Source organism: Hyperoodon ampullatus, assembly GCF_949752795.1.
Source record: "Hyperoodon ampullatus genome assembly, chromosome: 12".
In the NCBI taxonomy this organism is placed as follows: Eukaryota; Metazoa; Chordata; class Mammalia; order Artiodactyla; family Ziphiidae; genus Hyperoodon; species Hyperoodon ampullatus.
Window position 1 is genome coordinate 206,107 of NC_136925.1, and position 24,132 is coordinate 230,238.

General features: G+C 36.1%; 1 protein-coding gene across 1 annotated transcript in view; it reads right to left on the bottom strand.

Moving 5' to 3' along the window:
- Positions 1-697: 697 nt before the first annotated feature.
- LOC307061392 (lengsin) overlaps positions 698-24,132 on the bottom strand; it is a gene marked incomplete at both ends in the record, with an annotated part of 29,120 nt that continues 5,685 nt past the window's right edge. The window contains 4 exons of the mRNA XM_079716524.1: positions 698-1,897; positions 4,271-4,437; positions 13,331-13,528; positions 15,840-15,969. Coding sequence (XP_079572650.1) covers positions 698-1,897; positions 4,271-4,437; positions 13,331-13,528; positions 15,840-15,969 — 1,695 coding nt within the window. The remainder of the gene's footprint in view (positions 1,898-4,270; positions 4,438-13,330; positions 13,529-15,839; positions 15,970-24,132) is intronic.

Sequence of the window (24,132 nt, forward strand, 5' to 3'; positions counted from 1 at the left end):
AAGAAACATTTTCACTACTTTTAAATATTTGACCTCATTGTTCCCAGCTCAAAATCTATTTCTTGTGGATTTGTTTCTTGTGGGCATTACAGCCTTGAAATTCCTTGGCCTTTTAGGAGCTGGTGATGAAGGGTAGAAAGAGAAGGGACATATGTGAAAACTTCTGCTAACTTGTCACCATGACATATTTTTGTAAAACTTAATTAACTCATTTAGAGGCATCACAATGATGCTTGCAAAATAGACCCTCAGAATGCGTTGATGAGTGAGATTATATTAGTGGATATCTTTGTTTTGCTGGCAGTCACAACCTATGTGTATGATTGAAATTATTTTGTTTTTTTTTTTAGTCATTTAAATTTTGCATTCTAATTCTTAAGTCTTTTTAATTGTGTGAATATATTTGTTGCTCCCACAAAATTGAATATTCCTATTTAGGTCAACATACGCGGAGGCAATGACCACTGAGTGACAAGGTTTGCTGGTTTTCACGTCATAGCTGCACCACAACTTTATTGTTTGTTTCTGAATCAGAATCCTCTCAGCAACCCCACTTCATCTGTCAAATACTCCATGGGGACAAAAAAGAAAGCATTTGTAGTCTTGTTGTTGTTGCAAAAATCCAATCTTTTCTTTCTGGCAGATCAACTACTTAAGTCAAACTCACATCGCTAAAGGAATAGTTAAGTGTTTCACACTAAATAAAATACTCTAAGAATTTATTTCTCTCAGCATCTGTTTTTTCACTTTCCAACTCATATTTCTTCATGGCAACAAAATATCGAATAAAAGTTTCCCCTAGAGCCTGTCTCAGACATTGATCTTCCTCCAGTGCCATGAGGGCATCTTCTAGTTTCAAAGGGATCTCAGAAAGTTTGGGCTGATGAAGGTCTGTGCTGTCCTCTGGAGCAGCCAAAACACCATCGTTTCTTTGAAGTCCATCCAAGCCTGAAGCCACAGTGGCGGCCAGCACCAGGTAAGGGTTTGCCGTGGCTGAGCCCAGTTTATTTTCTATTCTGGCGCCTTTCTCACCATGGCACTTGATATTAAAAGCACAGCTGTTATCGTTGTATGCCCACGTTGTCGGCACACTCTCCTTCAGGTCTTTACTCTCCTTGGAATAGCGCTTCCGGCAGCTCTCAGCAGGAGCCATCAAGCAGCTGAGAGCCGCAGAGTGCTTCAAGAGACCTGCCAACCATTTTTTCCCAGTGGTCGTGAGCTGCTCCATTCCAGAACTGCTACAGAACATGTTTTTCTCTCCATCGACATCCCAGAGACTATGAGACAAAATTCCTGAATTGCAGAATCCAGTCTCGATGAAAAAGCTGGTGATGTAATTATATTTCCTTGCCACTTCTTTGACAGCTGTTCTAAAGGTAAATGCGTTATCAGCTGAACTGATGCCAAATTCGGGCAGAAAGCAGATTTCCATCTGGCCAGGCCTGGTAGAGGAGGAAAAGCTCTCAACATTGGCCCCAGTGTGATACAACCCATCCACGAGGTCCTGGATGAAGGGCTGGTCGTGATCATTTAGCAATGCTGAAGCAGGAAGAGATATGGTCTTTGAATTGATAATTTCAGGTATACCAAAAATGCAAAAATCATAGATGAAGGCAGAGAACAGGGAGAAGCCAGAGTCCTGCAGCCGGCTCAGCTGCCTCTTTGCGATGTGCCTTGGGGAAGTCATCAGAGGCTCGCCAGTCACAGTGAACGTGTCACAGATCACCCTTGCAGTCCTCTCGGCCCACGGCAAAACTCTGAAGGTCGATAGCTCTGGCATCAGGACTATGTCACTATTAAAACATGTTGCTCTTATGTGATCCACTTCATTGTCCTTAGGATTTGGTATCAATTCAAGATAACCTCGGGGCATGTAAACACCATGGATCACTTTTTCCTGAAGAATTAAAGGATAGAGCAATCAAGTTTTGAAACTTGAAAACAAACAAAAACTTGGGGGGTGGGAGAACGAAAAAAAAATATTTAACATCTGTTGGTTAAAGCTAGCTTAGTATCAGACAAATTTTAAATAGTTTAAAATAGACCCCCCCCCCAAAGGTAATTTATAAACAAGGCTTAATAGCTTTAGCCTTGGAGACTTTATATGCTCATGTTCACGAAAACAGCACTCATAAAGAAAAGCTATAATGATAAAGAAAATGTCTATAGCAAATGACAAAGGTAAAACCTAACAGAATTATTTGAACTGATCATAACCAAAAATATTTTTTAAAGCACTTTTTATCGTGTGGCATAGTGGCTAATACTTCAGATAGGGCTTGTTCTATTGTAATCCCCACAGGTAACTGACTTCCCAAAGTCTACAGTAAAGAATCCTCAGTCTTTCTCAGAGAGCTGACTGTTGTCACACCCGGGACACGCAGGACAGAAGAGCCAGGACTGCTGACAGCTGCACTCCTCTCTTCACTCACCTTTACAACCCACTAATGAACAAACTACCTCACAGGCGCAGAGTTCCAGAAACCTTGCCCGTGAATGTGGACCTATGTTATAGTTTCCAAAATGTCGCAGCCTTCAAGTCAGCAGTCCTAACTCTGTCATTAATTCCTTGTGTGAAGTTAAGCAGGTCACAGAACTATGTTATGTGCCTCATATGTTATGTTATGTGCCTCATATGTTATGTGCCTCAGCCTCCATATCTGTGAAACAGAAGTGTTAGAGTAGATGATTGCTAAGGCACTTTCTAGTCAAATACCTCTTGGGTGCAATGGATTTAGCTTTTATTTAACTTTTCTATGTGCCATACAACATGGAAATAATGAAGTTATAAAGTTGAACAGACACATAAAAATGTAGAAATTGTGTAGTAGGAATATCAGTAAGGTTTCATGTGTTGACGTTTCCATTAATGGGTGGAGAAAAAGCTGACTGTAAAGTTTGGTTCCTATGATGTCAGTGAACACCATGAGGGTAACAAAACCTACTCACATTCTGCAAGCCAAACTCTTTGTGATATTATTTCCAAATCTCAAACAGGGTGGCTAACGAGGAAGGGCTGATGCTCGCAGAAGCGACTCTTCTGCAGGTGCCGGTGAGCCACTTCCTCCTTCACTTTCCACCATCTCTGCACATTTCCAAGTGCCATTTGACCTGGATGATCTAAATCTGCTTTTGCCAGTAGTAAAGTTGAGTAAGTCAAGCACTGTTTATTCAGTGCCTGCTTAATTTTCAACCTACTCAAGGACCTATGTACATAAACTTCGTGTGTGTGTGTTTGTGTGTGTGTGTGTGTGTGTGTGTGCAGGCAGATCTAAAGAATTTTTGAAGAAACAGATTTGAATCTTTTGGAATTCTTTAAGAAGTGTTTTGAAGATGCCCAGTTTTTCCCAGTATAAAGCAAATGAGAAAAATTACAATTTGATATTGAAGTAATAAGTAAGATATATTTAAACAATAATCTTAGAGGATGCTTAATTTTTATACTTTTGTATATAATACTGATGTCCCTTCCTAAGAAATGATGTTTCAGTAACACAGTAAGTCAGTTATTAAAGTAAATACATGACATAAACTGAAAAATACTCAGAAAATCTCAAAACATATCTAAAAATATATTTCTTGATATCACTATTTTTGAGAACTTAATAATATTTATTGTCATCCAACAAAAATAGGATATAGTCTTTTTTTTTTTTTTTTTTTTTTTAGCAGTACGCGGGCCTCTCACTGTTATGGCCTCTCCTGTTGTGGAGCACAGGCTCCGGACGTGCAGGCTCAGTGGCCATGGCTCACGGGACCAGCCGCTCCACGGCATCGGCAGGCAGACTCTCAACCACCGCACCACCAGGGAAGCCCAGGATATATTCTTATCAGAATTGGAAGCTAAAAGGGATATGCTTTTTATCTAGCAAATTCTATTTAATCTTTTTTTTTCTCTTTGTATTTACTCCTGGGTCTTCTGTTGTAATTTTCTCATATCAAACAAATTATAATCTTCATAATTGCAATAAGAGAAAAAAAGGAGTGAAATTATTCAAGGCAGAAGGATGAAAATTACCAGTCTTAATTAGTTTTATATTTATATTGGGTAAATGAATTGCTGTTTGGTAGCTGAAAGTATACATTCAGCTCTTAGGGGAACAACAATGTGTCTGGGGAGTGGCAAGGGAAGAAGCAAAATGAATGACTGGTTTTCAACTAGAATTGCTGTACAGATTACAATAAAATAAGAAAGAGCAATAAGGACCATGTGCTTGCAAATGAATTGAATGAAATTATATTCAATCATAACTCTACTTGAAAAACTCACTTGGAAAAAGTGTGCAGGGATACTCTTAGACCTGGACACACCATGGAGGTCTGTTGCTTCAAATCGCACAAACTGAAGGTGATTTTTGGCCATTTCTTGTTTAATGTGTTTCATTCTAGAGGAGAGTTGAGGTTCAGTAGGAATTAGACTGCTGTTCCTGGTGTTATCTGTAAAATAAAACATGGTCTAAATCATTAGATCATGATGAACTGCGAGGTAAGATGAGGCTAGAGAATAGTAAATTATTCATTATGATCATTAACAAAAGCATCATATGTTTCCATGTCTTTGGCTTATTCCTGAGAACATTGTTCCTAAACAGTCTAGGAGATTATCACCTGGGACGAGGTGAAGGTTAACTCTATTTGCTTAAGTAAATAGCAATATTATATGTAAGCACTTACTGAAAATGTCTTTGCTTATGGAAATTAGAATGTATTTACATCACTGCTTTGGCACCATATAAGGCTGTATATAGATGAATATCATCGAAAAGAATTTGAGCTTCTTGAACTAACTGGTTTTACCCAAATAAAAAGTTCCTGTATGATTAAAGGTAAAATTATTTGTTTGTTTTTATTTTCTGTGCATTTGCTTTTTTGTTTCATTTTCTTTGCCAAAAGAGCTTTATATCTTTATAATGGCATCTGAATCTAAGACATCTACATCTCTATCAAATTTAAAATTTGTATAAATGAGCATATAAAAGTGTTTTTCAAGAATGAGAGTGTAGGAGATGAAAAATCTAGACTGAGTACTCCATTTTAAAAAAATAGAAAACTTTAAAAAAAAGTTTTTTTCAAGACTTTTAAGATAGTCTACAAATTCCAAAACTCTAGAGTTAGAAGAGACTGGAGATAACATCTAATTCAACCAACTCAGTAGCTTAAGTCCCAGAGAAGTACAACCAGGTTCCCTGAATCACGCTCTCAGTCCATCACCAAAATTGAAACTGGAACCCAGACCTTTTGATTCTCGGTGGGTGGCTCAATACCATAAAGTGACTGAATGTATCTAAAGTGTATGGGAGGATCAGGCACACAGTGTGCATCACAGATCTTGGCTACTGTCTGACTTTTAGGAGACGCAGCAGATTGTAGTCATTCAGCACAAACACTGAAGCTCATCTGCCTCCCTACAAATCCTGCCTTTGCCCTGGCAACTTTCCTTATCTCAGCTTTCTTATGTGCCTCAGCTTTCTCACTGACACAATATTACATATTTCATAGGCTTGTTATGATGATTAAACAAGTTATTTAACAGTTCTTGGCAGACAGTAAGCACCATATCAATGTTTCTTAAATGCATCAAGTGAGCACAATTACTCTAACCCTGGTAAATGGTACCATGATCATGTCTGAATCTGAACACCCATCAATCTGTCGCATCACTGATGTTGAACAGATGTAATTTTAAAGTGATGCTTGAGTATCATTTTTTGAGATATAATTATGCTTTTAAAACATAAAGATTGACAGTTTAAAAACACATATTAAGTAGATTTTAAGTACATGAAGCATGTGTAGTCATTTGATTGGTTCTACCTATGCAATGACTGGTTTTACCTATGCAAATATATTAGGGATGCTGTCCCGTCACTGATAAATTTGGCTGCTCTGATGCTCCATAGGCTTTATAACTACCTTCCATTTAACAGAAACAATTAAGCTGTAGCAGTTACAGTGTTTTATGCCAAATTAGCAGTTGCTGTGTTCCCAAACTTATTCTTAAGTATTGGGTGTTCTGTCCAAGATGAATAATTCTCCTTAAAGAAAATAAAATTTATAGGCATTTTAAAATATGGAAAATTTCATATAATCAGTATTCTAAATGTAATAAACAATTACATGTAAACCATAAATATATTAATAACATAAAAAAATCAGAAGACATCTCCTATTAAAGGAATAGTCATTTTACTGGTTCACCAATAATACAATCACAGGTAATCATTAGTTCTTTGCCTTATCTGTATCTTCTACAGTTACTACAATAAATGTGTGTTATTTTAAAATAAGAAAAAGGTTTATCCACTCAATATAGATATTTTTTGTTACCACATACTATTTATACTGCACATATATTATAGGGGCAACCAGAAAAGGGCTGGGCACCCTTAGAGAGCTTTATATTATTGAGTGAGGAAACTATAGACAATAAACATGCCACCAAATGCAAAGGTGGGATAATTTATCATGGTGAAAGTGCTGGGAAAAAAACCCATAATCATCTGAAATATTAATTCTGTGAGATTTGATCACAATGTGGACAGGTCCAACCACTGATTCTCTCTAATATCACCAAGTTGCACTATGGCTGGACAGTGAGTGTATATATTAGTTTGCTAGGGCTGCCATACAAATACCATAGACCAGGAGGCTTAAACAGAAATTTATTTCCTTACAGTTCTGGAGAGTAGAAGTCCAAGACCAAGGTGTCAGCAGGATTGGTTGTTTTCTTCTGAAGACCTCTCTCCTTGGCTTGTAGATGGCCATCTTCTTCACATGGTCTTCCTCTGTGTGTGTGTTTCCTAATCTCTTCTTATAGGGACACCAGTCATATTGGATTAGGGCCCATTCTACAGAACTCATTCAACATTAATTACCTCTTCTAAAACTCTGTCTTCAAATACAGTCACATTGTGAGGTACTAGGGGTTAGAACTTCAACATATGAATTCTGGGGAGACACAATTCAACCCATAATAATATACTGACCAGTTTCCATTTTCTTCAGGGTCCTAATCACCACCTGCCATGTTGTTGTGTAATACCTGTTTACTGTCTTTCACCACTTGCATGTTAGCTCCAGGAGAGCTTACTTATTATGTATTTACTTACTTGCTATTGTATCCCCAGTACCTCCAAGCAGTACAGACATATCATAGGCACTCACTGGCTATTCCTTTAATAATTTAATAATTAATGTGATTTAATTATTTAGTTAAGCAATTAATACATTGTGTGATTTGACCTTGTCTAATTAAAAAGTAAAGATCGGCATCACATTTTGATATGTATCCTAAGTATCAAATTTTCATTTAAAAGTTTAATTCTTTCACCAAATATGAGAGCCCTATTCAATCAAATTTCATTTTCATGGCATCAACTAATCTGAATTGTCTGACTTTCTTTTCTTCAAATAAATTGTACTTCTTAGTTACAATTAAACCTTTTGGTCAGCCCTTCCCAGATGTGTATGATAGAGAATACATGTGTATGACAGAAGAGCAGACAGATATTTGCCAGTTCAGGGGCTCATTTGTTTTTCTTATACTGTGGCTCCTGAGAGGTGCTCTCCTTTCCCATCTCCTCAGAGAGTTAATAAATTAAATCAATGTGCTTTTATAGAGGAAGTTTTATGGCTGTGAGTTTTTAAGGGGAAAAATAAGAAAACATGAAAAACCAAGCAAACCTCAAAGCTCTATAGCAGCTAGAAAGCCTTGGAGAAATGTCCATATTCCATGACAATGAGGACATGTTTCAGTTATAGAGAACAAGCCATGGTCACTTATAAAAGGCAAATTAAATAGGTGTTTGGGCTTTCAGAAAACTCATTTCAAAAGAGGAAAAGTACATTTGAGAGTACACTCTGTAATACATTCAGCTTAAGGACGGCTGCCATGTCCCTTTCCTTCATCGACCTGGCTACTCTGAGAGCCACACTGTTAATGCAGATGTGACCCCACCTTTGGCCACATCACATTAGCCCAGCAGTATTGGAAAACACGGGTGGCAGAATAACCTGGTATAAAAGCCGGGACAAAAACAAAAACAAAAACAATAAAAAGTGAGGGTAGGGGGAGCTATTCTTTGAAAAAATACATTTTTAATAAATTCAAAGTAGTTAATACAGAGAAGAAAATACCACATTGAAATTCCTTACACTTATCTTGGAGATTTATTTTTATATTTATTTTGAAATTATTTATTGGTTGTTTGTTTGGAGTTGGATACTTTCTGGTACTTGGGGCCCATAAAAAATCTAGCCCTGGGCCAAAGAAGAAGACTGTGAATTAATAAAGTTGAATCAATCAATGATTATACCCACACCCCTAGTCATAGTTGATTGGTGAGAAGAGAGCTCATGACACAGTTCTTTTCTCAGATATTTTGACTTGAGACTAAATAATGGTAAATTCCATTTCTCCTTTATGCCTGAAACTATATAAAACAAAGGTCACAAACTGTGAAAGAGCCAGCGTAATCAGCAGATATTTTCTCATTAGCCTTCCCAGTGTTTGGAAATTTTTAAAATTAGTTGACACTTAAATATCAGAAAATTTCATATAAAAATCTTGAGTTCAACCTTCTCTTGAAAAAAGAGAAAGATTTGGCAACACTGCGTGAACATTTCTCTGCAGCAACCATTGGCTGGAACTCTGAGGTGGACTTCAAATGGGGTATGTATGCATCCTCTAATTCATGGGTTGGCAAATGTTTTCTGTAAATGACCGGATAGTAAATATTCACAGCTTTGCAAGCCATGTGGTCTCTGAGTGAGTAGCACTCACTACTTTCTCACCAGCACACCTCACTCATTGGCATTATCTGCCTGGCCCCTGTGGCATTTGTATTGATAGTCCCTGATGCTTAGAGGCTGCTGGTGCTCATGTTCTTCACTTCATGGAGAAATTTGTGAAGCCAAACACAGAAAGAGACATTCATGAAGCCATGGAGAAATGCAGACATGAGAGATGGTATGAATTGCCCCTGAGGATGTTGACACCCTAAACCCTGGAACATGTAGAATAGGTTAAACTGCAGGACAAACAGGACTTTGCAGAGGTAGTTAAGGTTATGGACCTTAAAACAGGGACATTGTCTTGTATTATTCACATGAGCCCTTAAAAGCAGAGAACTTTCTCCAGCTGTAGGCAGAAAAGAGGTGTGGAAGACGAGGAATTCATAGAAATTCCAAACATGAGAAATATCTGAGGCACTACTGGCTCAGAGATATAGAACCAAATGCTTCCAGGAGCTAAGGGCCACCCCAGCTGGCAGCCAGCAAGGAAACAGGAACCTCAGTCCTATGACTGCAAGGAAATAGATTCTCCCAACAGTGTGAATGATCTTGGAAGTGTATCGTTTCCTAGAATCTCTAGCTAAGAACTAAGATGGCCAACACCTTGATTTTGGCCTTGACATACTTGAGCAGAGAAATCAGCTGTGCAAACCTAGACTTCCGATGTACAGAACTGTGAGATAATGAATTGTGTTCTTTTAAAATGCTAAATTTGTTATGGTGGCAACAGAAAATTAATATATAAGGAGCCTGACAGTGTTCACTTTCAGGCTCTGTGTCCTTCTTAAGCCCTGTGTGTGGTAAAGAATTTAACCTTGCCCAAAGAGAGCTCTGGCCTTTACCCTTGGCCCTGACTGGTAATCTCTAAGCCCTTAGAATGTCCTGCCTGACAAGAGTGCCTTTGTTTTCCTTGTGTCTCTGGTCACACTAGAAAGTCCAGCAATGTCATTTATTACTGAGTCATGTGGCATCAGCTTGACCCCAGTGGAGCTGGAGACTGAGGTCAGCCGTGTGGCCAGTTGACTGTGGAGCTCCAATAAATACCTGCACACCAAGACTAAGGTGAGCTTCTCTGGTTGGCAATACTCCGTTTACATTGGCACACACCTTTGCCAAGAAAATAGTGTTTGTCCATGGCTTCAGTGGCAGAGGACAAGTGGGAGTTCCATGCTTAGAACTTCTTTGGACTCTTCATCATGAAACCTTTCCTTAATTGACTTTAATCTGTATTTTTTCATTGTAATAAACCATAACCTTGAGGATAATAGCCTTCGTTGAGTTCTTATAGCTAATTATCAAAACTAAGGTTAGTCTTAGGGAACTCCCAGTCTTGAAATTGGTTTCAGAAGTGAGAGTAGCCCGGTAGACACTGTATCTTTAACCTTACACCCTGCTATATTTCTACCTTTCCAAACCTTGTTTGTTCAGTCTTTTCATCATGGATTCCTATGTGGAATAAATAATTTTAAAATTAATTTCTGTCACTTGGATCCCACAGATTTTTGACCAATACACTCATAGGCCAAAATAGCTATATCACTATTGATAACCCATAAATTTAGAATAACAGAATTTTTAGTATCTGGTCTTACATTTAGGTCTTTAATTCATTTTGAATTTATTTTTGTGTATGGTGTTGGAGAATGTGCTAATTTCAGTCTTTTCCATGTAGCTATCCAGTTTTCCCAGCAACACTTACTGAAGAGACTGTCTTTTCTCCATTGTATATTCTTGCCTCCTTTGTCATAGATTAGGTGACCATAGGTGCATGGTTTTATCTCTGGGGTTTCTATCCTCTTGCATTGATCTATATTTCTGTTTTTGTGCCAGTATCATACTGTTTGATTACTGTAGCTTTGTAGTGTAGTCTGAAGTCAGGGAGCCTGATTCTTCCAGCTCCGTTTTTCTTTCTCATGATAGCCTTGGCTTTTCAGGGTCTTTTGTATCTCTATACAATCGTAAAATTTTTCATCTAATTCTGTGAAAAATACTACTGGTAATTTGACAGGGATTGCTTTGAATATATAGATTACTTTGGGTATTATAGTCATTTTGACAATGTTTGTTCTTCTAATCCAAGAACATGGTATATCTCTCCATCTGTTTGTGTCATCTTCAATTTCTTTCATCAGTATCATAGTTTTCTGAGTACAGATCTTTTGCCTCCTTAGGTAGGTTTACTCCTAAGTATTTTATTCTTTTTGATGTAAATGGGATTATTTCCTTAATTTCTCCTGATCTTTCATTGTTAGTGTATAGGAATGAAAGAGATTTGGGCATATTAATTTTGTATCCTGCAACTTTACTGAATTCATTGATGAGTGGTAGTAGTTTTTTGGTAGCATCTTTAGGATTTTCTATATATAGTATCACGTCAACTGCAAACAGTGACAATTTTACTTCTTCATTTCCAATTTGGATTCCTTTTACTTCTTTTTCTTCTCTGCTTGCCATGGCTAAGACTTCCAAAACTATGTTGAAAAACTCTTAGAGGAAAACATAGGCAGAACACTCTCTGACATAAATTGAAGCAAGATCCTTTTTGATCCACCTCTGAGAGCGATGAAAATAAAAACAGAAATAAACAAATAGGACCTAATTAAACTTAAAAGTTTTTGAATAGCAAAGGAAACCATAAGCAAAATGAAAAAACACACCACAGATTAGGAGAAAATATTTGCAAATGACGCAACCAACAAGGGATTAATCTCCAAAATATACAAACAGCTCATGCAGCTCAATATCAAAAAAACAAATAATCTAATCAAAAATGAGTGGACGATCTAAATAAACATTTCTCCAAAGAAGAAATACAGATGGGCAAGAGGCACATGAAAAGATGCTTAACATCACTAATTATTAGAGAAATACAACTCAAAACTACAATGAGGTATCACCTCACACCAGTTAAAATGACTATCGTCAAAAAAGTCTACAAACAATAAATGCTGGAGAGGGTGTGGAGAAAAGGGAACCCTCCTGCACTGTTGTTGGGAATGTAAATTGATACAGCCACTATGGAGAACAGTATGGAGATCCCTTTAAATACTAAAATTAAAACCACCATACGACCCAGCAATCCCACTACTGTGCATATACCCTAAGAAAACCACAATTCAAAAAGAGACATGTACCAGAATGTTCATTGCAGCACTGTTTACAATTGCCAGGACATGGAAGCAACCTAAATGTCCATCGACAGATGAATGGATAAAGAAAATGTGGCACATATATACAATGGAATACTACTCAGCCATAAAAAGGAAATAAATTTAGTTATTTCTAATGAGGTGGATGGACCTAGTCTGTCATACAGAGTGAAGTAAGTCAGAAAGAGAAAAACAAATACCATATGTTAATGCACATATATGGAATATTAAAAAATGGTACTGGTGTACCCAATGGCAGGGCAGAAATAAAGACACAGACGTAAAGAATGGACTTGAGAACATGGGGGTGGGAAGGGGGAAGGTGGGATGAAGTGAGAGAGTAGCACTGACATATATACACTACCAAATGTAAGATCGATGGCTAGTGGGAAACTGTTGCATAGCCCAGGGAGATCAGCTCGATGCTTTGTGATGACCTAGAGGGCTGGGATAGGGAGAGTGGGAGGGAGGCTCAAGATGGATGGGATATGGGGATATATGTATACATGTAGCTGATTCACTTTGTTGTACAACAGAAACTAACACAACATTGTAAAGCAACTATACTCTAATAAAGATATAAAAAATAAAATAAAATAAAAATAGAGCTACCATATGATCCAGTAATCCCACTACTGAGCATATATCCAGAGAAGACCATAATTCAAAAGGATACATGCACCCCAATGTTCATTGCTGCACTATTTACAATAGCCAGGACAAGGAAGCAACCTAAATGTCCATCAACAGAGGAATGGTTAAAGAAGATGTGGTACATATGTACAATGGAATGTTACTCAGCCATTAAAAAGAACAAAATAATGCCATTTGTAGCAACATGGATGGACCTAGAGATTGTCATGCTGAGGGAAGTATGAAGGGCAGAGAAAGACAAATATCATCTTATATGTGGAATCTTAAAAAAAAAAAAAGGTACAAATGAACCTATTAACAAAATTGAGTTACAGGTGTAGAAAACAAACTTACATTTACCAAGGGGGAAAGGGGAGAGAGATAAATTAGGATTAACATATACACACTATATATATAAAATAGATAACTAATAAGAATCTTCTGTACAACACAGTGAGTAGTCAACACTCTGTAATGACCTATGGGGGAATAAAATCTAAAATAATAATAATAACAATTTTATTTTTAGAAAAGTCTTGAGAGATCATGTATTGCAACCCTCCCATTTTCCAGATGAGCAGCCTAGTGGGGAAAGAAAACTGTAAAGCATTTTATAAATGATAGGTGTATAAATTATTTTAAGTGTTCTGACTTTCAGGCTAGCATCTTCAACCAACAACACAATGTCACTAATTCAAAAACAAATCTGGGATTAGCAACTAGACCCATATGCCAGTTTGTCCCAGAGTCCTTACCAGTATAGCTGGAGTTTGGGTGAAATTCACCACCAGGAGCACTAGCTGATATTTTGAGGGGCAATGGCTTTATCACTATTGTCTGATCTTTGGAGTCCTTGTCATCTTCTGGCAAATGAGATTCAGCAGAGTCAGGTCCCATGACTGGTTTGTTGGTATCTCCCAATTTGTGACACACCATTTGGTTTCTAATCCTTTCTGTAGAAATAAAGAAAAATGTTAAGGTCTTCTGCCCATTTTTGATTAGGTTGTTTGTTTTCTTGATATGGGGTTTTATGAACTGTTTGTGTATTTTTTATATTAACGTCTTCTTGGTCTCATTGTTTGCAAATATTTTCTCTCATTCCATATGTTGTCTTTTCGTTTTGTTGATGGTTTCCTTTGCTGTACAAAAGCTTTTAAATTTGATTAGGTACCAATTTGTTTATTTTTGCTTTTATTTCTTTTGCCTTGGCCTAAAGAAAATATTGACCGATATAAGAAAATATTGCTACAATTCATGTCTTCTAGGAGTTTCATGGCGTCATGTCTTATATTTCGGTCTTTAAACCATTTTGAGTTTATATTTGTATATGGTGTGAGAGAATGTTTTAATTTCATTGATTTACATGCAGCTGTCCAACTTTCCCAACACCACTTGCTGAAGAGACTGTTTCTTCTCTATTGTATATTCTTGCCTTCTTTGTCAAATATTAATTGACCTTAGGTATGTGGATTTATTTCTGGGCTCTCTATTCTGTTCCATTGATCTATATGATGCTTTTGTGCCAATACCATGCTGTTTTGATTACTGTAGGTTTGTAGTATTGTCTGAAATCTGGGACAGTTATACCTCCAGCTTTGTTCTTTTTCCTCAGGATTGCTTTGGCAATTCTGGGTCTTTCGTGGTTCCATATAGATATTAGAGTTATTTGTTCTAGTTTTGTGGGAAAATGTCATAGGTAATTCGATAGAGATCACATTAAATCTGCAGATTGCTTTGGGTAGTGTGGCCATTTTATCAAAATGAAATAGACATTTCTCCAAAGAAGACATACAGATGGCCAACAGGCACATGAAAGGACGTTCAATATCACTAATTATTAGAGTAGTGCAAATCAAAACCACAGTGAGGTATCACCTCACACCAGTCAGAATGGCTATCACCATAAAGTCTACAAATAAATGCTAGATTAAAAAAGGGAACCCTCCTACACCATTGGTGGAAATGTAAATGGGTGTAGCCACTATGAAAAGCAGTATGGAGGTTCCTTAAAAAACTAAAAATAGAGCTACCATATGTTCCAGTAATCCCACTCCTGGGCATATATCCAGAAGAGATGAAAACTCTTATTCAAAAAGATACATGTACCCCAATGTTCATAGCAGCACTATTTACAATAACCAAGACATGGGAACAACCCAAGTGTCCATAGAAATATATGATAATCACTTATATGTGGAATCTAAAAAAGACAAATCTATATACAAAACAGAAACGGACTTATGGTTTCTGTAGTAGATTTAATGGTTTTCATAGAAACAAACATATGGTTACCAAAGGGGAAAGGGAGAGTGGGGAGGGAAAAAATTAGGAGTATGAGATTGACAGATACACATCACTATATATAAAATACATAAACATAAGGATTTACTGTATAACACAGGGAACAATATTCAATATCTTGTAATAACCTATAATGGAAATTAATCTGAAAAATCTGAAATTAATCTGAAAAAATGTATATAACTGAATCACTTTGCTCTACACTTAAAACTAACACAATACTATAAATCAACTATACATCAATTTTAAAAAAGAAAGTTTAAAAATATTGGCACTGTTTTCAACTGTCTTTCAATATGATGTAAAGAGGAATACTTGAGAAAATAATTTATTCCTAGGTAGTGACATACCAAATAAAGGGCAGTGGGAGTAGTTCACCCTGGTTTTCAGCCATATGGGGTTGCATTTTCTGAAGAGAATTTTAAAACAATAATAAAGTTTACAAAAGTCTAACTGCATTTTATTGTTGCCATGCACTGGCCATTTGTACTGCCCCTGCCTTGGAACATCACTCCTCCTAGAATTGAGACTATTGTCCAAATCAACTCCTAGTTTCAGCACTGTTTCAAATCCACTGGAGTCCAGTTGGAATTCCAACATGTGTTATGAAAACTTGATCCACATCTTTATTGTGGCCTCTCTCAGTTATGATCTTTGTACTCATTCTCAGAGCAGAAATATGCTTCTCTTCTTACTCATATGTTCCTTCTGTTCTGTACTCTCTTTTGTTCACACTACTATTTTCCTAGTTCTACTCCCTTTAAATTCTAAATATTTTTATTATTTTTATATATTTATACTGCAAGCCTATATTTTCCATTTTTTATGTTGCCTATGTAGGAATAAATTTTCTTTCTTTCTTTGCTTCTCCCATAAAAGAGAATAAAAATGTTTTATGAAGAAGAGACCAAATAGAGATTGTCTTTGACTACATATTATTGGGGGATCATAGTAGCAAGATACCTTTTGAGTTGTCTATATCCACTTCTCCTATTTCAGTTGAAAACATATGTAGTTTAGTGACTTCCTTTCTTGTCTTTCTTAAGTTGCTCATCCTGCTGGCTTTAGTCTCATTACCTTCATCTCTGATGCCCTGTAATAATTAATAAACAAAAAGTCAAATAACAGATCATGCATACAATGAAATTTGGAGGTCAAGAAAGAATGATGATATAAAAATGACTCTAGGATATTTTAAAAACAAGGTAAATTTGTTTCCACATCCACTTGAATAATTCAAAATTAAGAGGCTCAACATTCTGCTGACAGGATGGATTTTCTGTATCTCCTTTTATATGTGGTACAAAAAATATCACCAAATAAATTAAAATCTTGCCCAACTAGTCAAGATTTTCTATATCTTTTACTCTGGGATATTTTGCATTATTTATTCTTAAGTAATTTTACCAAACCCATTTTAGCTTTAAAAATCCTTCTTTTATAATTTTTCTCTCTCTTTTTTTTAGGATCTCTAATGTTTTTGACCAGAGATATAAGTATTATACCTAAGGAATTAGAGTCTCCTCTTCTTACCCTCATCCTAATTGCATCAACATTTACTTCAAAAAAGCACATGCTTTCATAAAATTCTATTTTGTGACTGTATTTTATGTGTGTGAAACAATGTCATGCTCAAACTGTTTTATAGCTTGGGAAAACCTAAAGAAAAACATATTAAAACAAAATAACCTAACTTCAACACTCTAGTTATAATCTTTGACAGGATCCCTTGACAGAGCTGTCAAGGGCAATTCCCCCACGGGGAGCTGGACAGTGAGGCAGGGGCTGGGGATGGAGGGCTCTGGTGTCTCTACCTGATCAGTGGACAGAATCATCCCTGCAGTCCTGAGTCACAACTGAAATAAATAAGAATTCTTTAAAATAAAAAGCTGACATTGATTTTTTTCATTTATCCACTTTTATTTTTAATTCACTGAAATAATTTTTAAAAGAATCAATTATTTTCTACTCAACTGGCTTGATACTTTATACACATCATAATGTACTGACTACAGATTCTATTCTAAGTTTTGTGTAGGTGTCATTACTTCTACCAAGTCAACTTTTCTGATTTTTTTAATGAAGTGTAATTGACTTAAAATATTATATTAGTTTCAGGTGTACAATCTTAAATATTTTTATAGAGTATACTCCATACAAAGTTATTATAAAATATTGACTATATTCCTTGTGCTGCACATTACATCTTTGTAACTTATTTATTATCTGCCTAGTAGTTTGTATCTCTTAATCATCTACTCTTATTTTGCCCATCCCTCCCCACACCTCTCACATTTGGTAATTTGTTCTCTGTATCTGTAGGTCTGTTTTTGTTTTATTTGTTCATTTTTTTAAATTCCACATATAAGTGAAAATATACAGTACTTGTCTTTCTCTGTCTGACTTATTTCACTAAGGATAATATGGCATATATATATATATATATAACGGAATATTATTCAGACATAAAAAATGAGGTTTTGCCATTTGCAACAACTTGGATGAACCTGGATGGAATTATGCTGACACTGGTATTTTTAATTTTTTTTTTTTACAAACTCCTCATTGTGGTTTGAGGTCAGAGGGTCAGGGTCAAAAACTATATTCTAAAATGTTTCGAGCTATTTTCTTTTTGAAGAGCTATTTCTGAAGTTTCCATCCCTGGAGACAAGTTATAAATACATGTCCAGAGTGGTTGCTGGGGAACAGCTGTACCATTTGTCAATTAAATCAATTCAATCTCTGAAGACTAAAAGAAGAAACATGAATTTAACTGTTTTGTGTCTACGTGTAGTTATGATACATTGTTCTTATTGTTACCATGTTTTTTAAAAAGATATATTTCATAGGATAAAGTCTTCGTGTGATTTTTTTTTCAAGGAACTAATATTTATTAAGCACTTAATGTATACTAAATACCAACATTATACTTTAAAATTTTTAAATTTTATTATGGTAGGAACACTTAACATGAGATCTAGCCTTTTAAATTTTGAAGCAATTTTTAAGTTGGCCATACTGTTTTTTTCTTTTTTTAACATCTTGTGTGATTTCAAATTTCACTTTTTAGAAAATTGTGGTCTTTCACTACAGATAATCTTATATTTGGATCATGTGATATTTATTGTTATAGTCATTTATTTTTTTCTAGTAGTTTATAATTTTATTCAAATATTTGTGTAATTTTTCCCTATGCACTTTGGATAGGATTCTGACAGTGACATACTAGCCTTATTGTATATATTCATAATTTCTAAGATTGCATTGCCAGAAATATACATTATATAGTTGTAATTTTGGTAAATGCTTTTGCATATTCATGTCTCTAGTTATTTTTAAGAAGTCTTCTTTAGAAAATGACGTATTAGGCCAGTTACACGAACTTCAAAGGAAACTGAGCAGACTAATATTTGTGTTAGTTTGATTCATTAGGGATCCTCTCATACACAGATTGATGGAATCAAATGAAACAAATTTTAAGATTTCTTCCAGCTTCAAAGTCTAACTGCAACCAAATAACAATGTGCTATAATTGAGCACTCTGTCAGGCACATTTCTTCAGCATAACCCTCAAGATGTTAGAATCTCCATCTTACAAATGAGAAAAGTGAGACCCTGAGTAACTTGCCCAAGGTCACAAAGGTGAATGGAAAGTAGAGAGTATTGATGCAAACAGGTCCTCTGGTTTCCAAAATGCCATTCTGCTTCCTAAATTTCAGAGACTCAAACACAGAGAATGTTTATTTTAGTAATTTTCACCTGCCTTTATATAAACCAGACCAAAAGGGGAAGTTTATTAAGAGAAAAACAAGGACAATTTATCGAGTTCCTAAAATGAGAATTTCACCAATAAAAACCCTAGAACTAAGTCATAGTATGTGCCTCTGACTCCAAAATAGGTGCTCAATTTTTTTCAAATGAAGAATACATTTAGTTCAGTCCTCTGATTTTCCTTTATATACTAAAATGATCATTTCTATAATAGCTCAAACAAATTTAGTGGATCTCTGATTTACCTCACCTCCAATAAGTATTTGTATTCTCTTTAATCTCTTAACTACATTTAGTTACAATGTGAATGATGTTTCAGTAAAAAAAAAAAATCTACTAGTCAAGATTCATGTGATTTGAGTCCTAATTCTGACTTTTCCACTAAGTAGCAAGTCCTCTGGAGCCTTGGTATTTTCATCTGTAAACACTGCTATAAGTACAATTCCCAAAAGCATATTAACATTTTACAAGTATTTTTATAACCAAAAAATATGTTATATATTATTTAATACTCACAACTTTTAGGGAACATTTATTATCACCTAAGTTTTGCCAAGGCAGAAACAGGTTCACCAGGGTTAAATGATTTGTTCAAGGTCATATGACTGCCAAGGAAGAATAGGAATTATCTGGGGAGCTTCCCAAATTACCATAGCAGACAGCTGAACTAGATGAAATTCCACTTCTATTTTATAAGATTATCTGTATGACTTCTAAAAATTTGTTCACTCAACTCCCTTATTTACATATTCTTCTACAATTTTATTGTGTTTTAATAACTCTTTCCTGAATAAGGGGTAAAACCATCTTAAGTCACTATCAGCTTAAACTTCATCAGTCCAAACAATGAGGACTATGGATAAGGCAAAATCAAAGACATAAAAATAAACAAAACATGGTCCCTTTCATAAAGAATCTTACAATCTAGTATAGGCAATAAAGTGTTGTTATTGAAGTTGAAGGCTCCCATGTTACAAAGAAAGAGATAGTTAGGCTACCCTAGTTCAGAGGCAGCAAACTCAATGCTGAGCTGGTAACAGAGACGCAGTGGGCTGTATGGTGAACACCAAAGCTGACATCCATCCAAGGAAGGAGCCAACGTGTGGCTCTAGCCAATAGTTGCCATAACAAAATATGGCCCTAGTGATGACAGTTTTCCAAATTTCCAAGGAATGCCAGAAATCTGGATTTTCATATGAAATTTTATGATTTTTTAAATGTTGGCAATCAATTTAAAGTATAAAGTAGGAAGTAAAGAAGAAAAGAAAGATATTCAATTCCCATATAGCCAGATCTCAAAAAGACTGGAATGTTGTTCAAAATATTCAGCAGTGTTAGAGGCCCTGGGCACAATGATAACAGCAGAGACCACCTATTTTTCCCCAGCAGTGGTGGCTAGTGCAGATGGTCAAGATATTTAACCATTAGTACAGATAATAAAAATAACAAATACTTTTATTTTACCTACTATGTGTCAGCTCTCTTCTAAATGCTCTGCGTTTCGTCTCAGAACAACCACTTGAGATAGATACATTGTCATCTCCATTTTAGAGATGAGTAAAACTGAGTCAAAGAAAGACTAATTAGCCCACACATCTTGTAAGTGGTAGAGCTAGGACTCGAACCCAGGTAATTGGCTCCAGAGCACAAGTGCTTAATGCATTGTTAATGAATACAGTCAGTCAGAATGCCCCAGAATCATTGCTGGGGTGCTGGGAAGCCAGAGCAGGATTCTAGAGGGTCCCTGCAGGACCAGGTGTTAACTCTGTAGTAGATGGATTATGGAGAGGTCTAAGGGCCCCAGGGAAACAGTAGGAGAGCTAGAGAAGTTCAGAGGGTTGGGGTACCTTTAAGGGACTCTTGTCAGCAGCTGTTTACCAACCAGTTTAGAAAAGTTTATCAAGTAGTTGACATTACAGGTACAGCTGACAAATTTCCTGGTTACACCGTTAAGTCGGACAAGCCGTGCCTGATGCGTAGTAAGTACTAAATAGATGTTAGTCATGATTATCTTAACCCAGGCACTGTGCATTACTGAGGATCTTTGCTTCAAAGATACCTCTTTCTAGGCTACCTCATGGGCCCTGAACTCATGAGAGATGACTCCTATTCAGTCAGGCTCTAATCCCTCCCTTTTCTAAGCATCTCTAGACTCTGAACATAGTAAGCTAGTGGAACCTCTCAGAGAGGTGAGGGTATGTCAAGTAGTCTGAGGGTTCTCAGTGGGGAGCCAACATACTCATGCTTGTAATCTACAGCACTGCTATTAAACAGGCAGACTGTTTTATAAATAGAGTCTTCAGAGAGTCTTCAGGGAAACTAGGCCAAGCTTAAACAGCAGAGGGGACGCTTGAACTAAAGATAGAAAGAAGTCAATAAACGAAGCTGGAAAAACCATGAGCATAAACACAGATATGTGTGAACATTCAAATCTAATTTATGCTTAATTTGGACAGTCTCAAAATTCTACTACAACAGGTTGACTCTGATTTCTTTTGACATTTCCACCAGAGAAGCTTTTCACACTTCAGATACTTTTCTACTATCATTCTATCAGATGACTTCAGTTCATACACAGGAATGGCCTTTAAAGAATATTTCATATTACAAGATATTTTCATAATTCATGTTTTTCTCATCACAGCATTTCCTTTGAACATTGTTTATATGGCTTAATGTGTTTGTCATTTTGCATTTCCACTCAGTGGCTGATCAAGTTAACTAAAAGATTTAACCTAAAGGGGTACTGCCAAGCATTAAATTTAGGCATAATTTTACCTAATAAGTTTCTTTCCAATAAAGTAACCAGTGTTATTTAGATTCTAGATATCACTGGTTCTGTTCATTTACTTTTAATTTTCTCTGTTACCTTTTCAATGTCAATACTTTAAAAATCCTTGTTTTAACCCCTGTATACTGGCTATAGTCTGTGGTATAGTTATTAACGCATTTACCATACACTCTGATTTTGTTGATGAGGGGAGATGCATGAAACAGCCAGCAAGAAAAATAAATAAATAAATCCTACATCCCTACATCAAGTTGTTTTGTTTTTTTTGTTTCTTTTTTTATTTTTGTTTTTGTTTTTGTATTTGCTTGCTTGATTTTTCATGTACATACCCTCATTAATAAAATCAGAGTTTGGGGTTGACATGTACACACTGTTATATTTAAAATGGATAATCAACAAGGACCTACTGTACAGCACAGGGGGAAAAAAGTCAGAACAAGTTTTAACCTGTGTTAGAAATAATGTTAAAAAGGATCAGTGATTATCAAATTTAAAAGAATATATCAAAGAGAAAAAAATTTCAGTTTCCTTAAAATGTATTCTTCAAAGAAAAGGGGAAGAAATGTGTTCAAAATATTTGTAGAAAAGATATTTCAAAGAACACATTCTAAACTTACATCAGCTTATCTAAAGATATCCATACCTATTAAACCCTTTTCCTACTTCCAGCAACTTGGTCTAAGAAAATAATTCAAAATATGTAAAGTTATATGCATGTCCAGTGCCATCTTTGTTATAATAGTGAAAACTTGAAAGCAGCATAAAGTAGGAAGAGTTAAATACAGTGTGGTAATTCTGTTCAATAATTCCCCATTTAAAAGTATGTGCTTCCATTTCCCACATTTTTCTTAGATTACCACAGTCATTACCGACTTTCTCTTTACCTTCAGTGTTACCGTTCTCCTATCCATCCTCCAGACTTCTGCCCATATCACTTCTCTAAATCACAATTTTGGTCTTGTTATTTCTCTGCATAGGATACTTCCACAGTTTACCTTCTCCTTCAGGAAAAATTCAAATTAGTATTCTCTGAGGCCCTGCCTAACCCAGCCTTACCAATCTCTCCAAACCCTAAGGCAATGATTAGTTTAGCCCAAGTATCATGATTCCTTAAATGCCAAGTATATACTTAGGTGCCCCTTCTAGGATTAAGAACTTTTGCAGCCATAAACCAAGGAACTACTTAGACCTCCCAATATCCACTTGGGCAATCTAGGGTAGAGATTACAGTGATCTGAACTAGGATAATGGCTGTGGAGATGAGGCAAAAAAATGAGCATACTACAGATATATTTGGGAGGTAGGTTTGGAAGGTTGGTGATTGACTGGATATAGGAAATAAAGTAGACAGAAGGATTCAAGATAGCAGTAAGGTTTCTGACCAGGAAACCCAAATGAGGAGGAGACCTGAGAGGAGAGTTTCTGGGTTCTATTTTGGGTATAAAGAATCTAAGATAAGTGTGTCATCTAGAGGTACCCAGCAAATATTAGCCATATGGGTCAGAACCAAAAGATGAAACAAAAGGAAAAAAGCAAAGGCCTGACAGTGGTTGGAATTATTAAGGAAAAAAAGAGCAGAGACTGAAAAAAGTAAGGACTAAGATAAAAATGAGAACAACAATATTTAATGAGTAAACATAGAAATTGAATCCCTGACAGTAGTCAGAGAACAAAGGATGAGAATGTGAAAGAAAAAACTGGGACAGGATGACTTCATTGACATAAAAAGATAAAAGCTGTATTTAAAAGAAGGGAGCACCAACAGGCCATGTTACTGAAATGATAAATAAAGTTAGTATTAAAACTTGCCCATTGTTTTTTGCAACCAGGTCACTGGAGGCCTTGGTAAGAGCAGTTTCAGTGGAAGAATGTGAGCAGCAGCCAGGCTGCAGTAAACTGAGGAGGACTGAGAAGTGTTCAGTCCTGGGTCCACACACAACAAGTGCACCAGAGATGTCCACCACCATCGAGTGGGGACAGGCAGGACATACAACTCAAAAATACAAGAGAAGAAGACAGAGAGGATGGCCACTGGAAGAGTGCATAGGGGTCCAAGAAAAGTTTAAGTTGCTTTTAGGAAGAAAAGACTTACATGAATTGTATTTAAATATTAATGAAAGGAGTCTATAAAGAAGGGGATGTTGAAGAAAGGAGAAAAAGGATAAAGTGAGATCCCTGAAAGGGCAAAAAGTATGGAAACTAGAGTTGAAATGAAGGAATAACTTTAATATATCTCCTTCCATAAGAGGAAGTAAAGAAGAGAGAAGGTTAGAGGAGGGGAGAAGAGGAAAAATCTGGAGGAAGAGGAGAATTAGGAGTAGGAGAGAAAGAAGGGAATCCTCAACGTTTGATGAGTGCCTTTCAGATGACATAACTGTACCTCAGTAAGATTAATTGCACCTAATGAGTGGCAGAATTTGAATTTAAAGCTAATTTTAAACTTTGATCTTTCTTATCCATTCTGGGTGTGCTCAGACAGTAAGTATACGGAAAACTAAAGGTTTAAGAAGAATGGAAGTGGTTTGACATAGACATAGCAGAGAACGAGAAAAAGCCAACTCAGGAAACAAAAATGTCTAGTGTCTAAAAGAACTGAAGACTTTAAAGTTTTAGTGGCACCAGTATTCACAGGTAAATTATTTTTCTCCAGCAAACCTCTGTTGGGGTTGTGAAAAACACAGGGTTGAGGTTTTG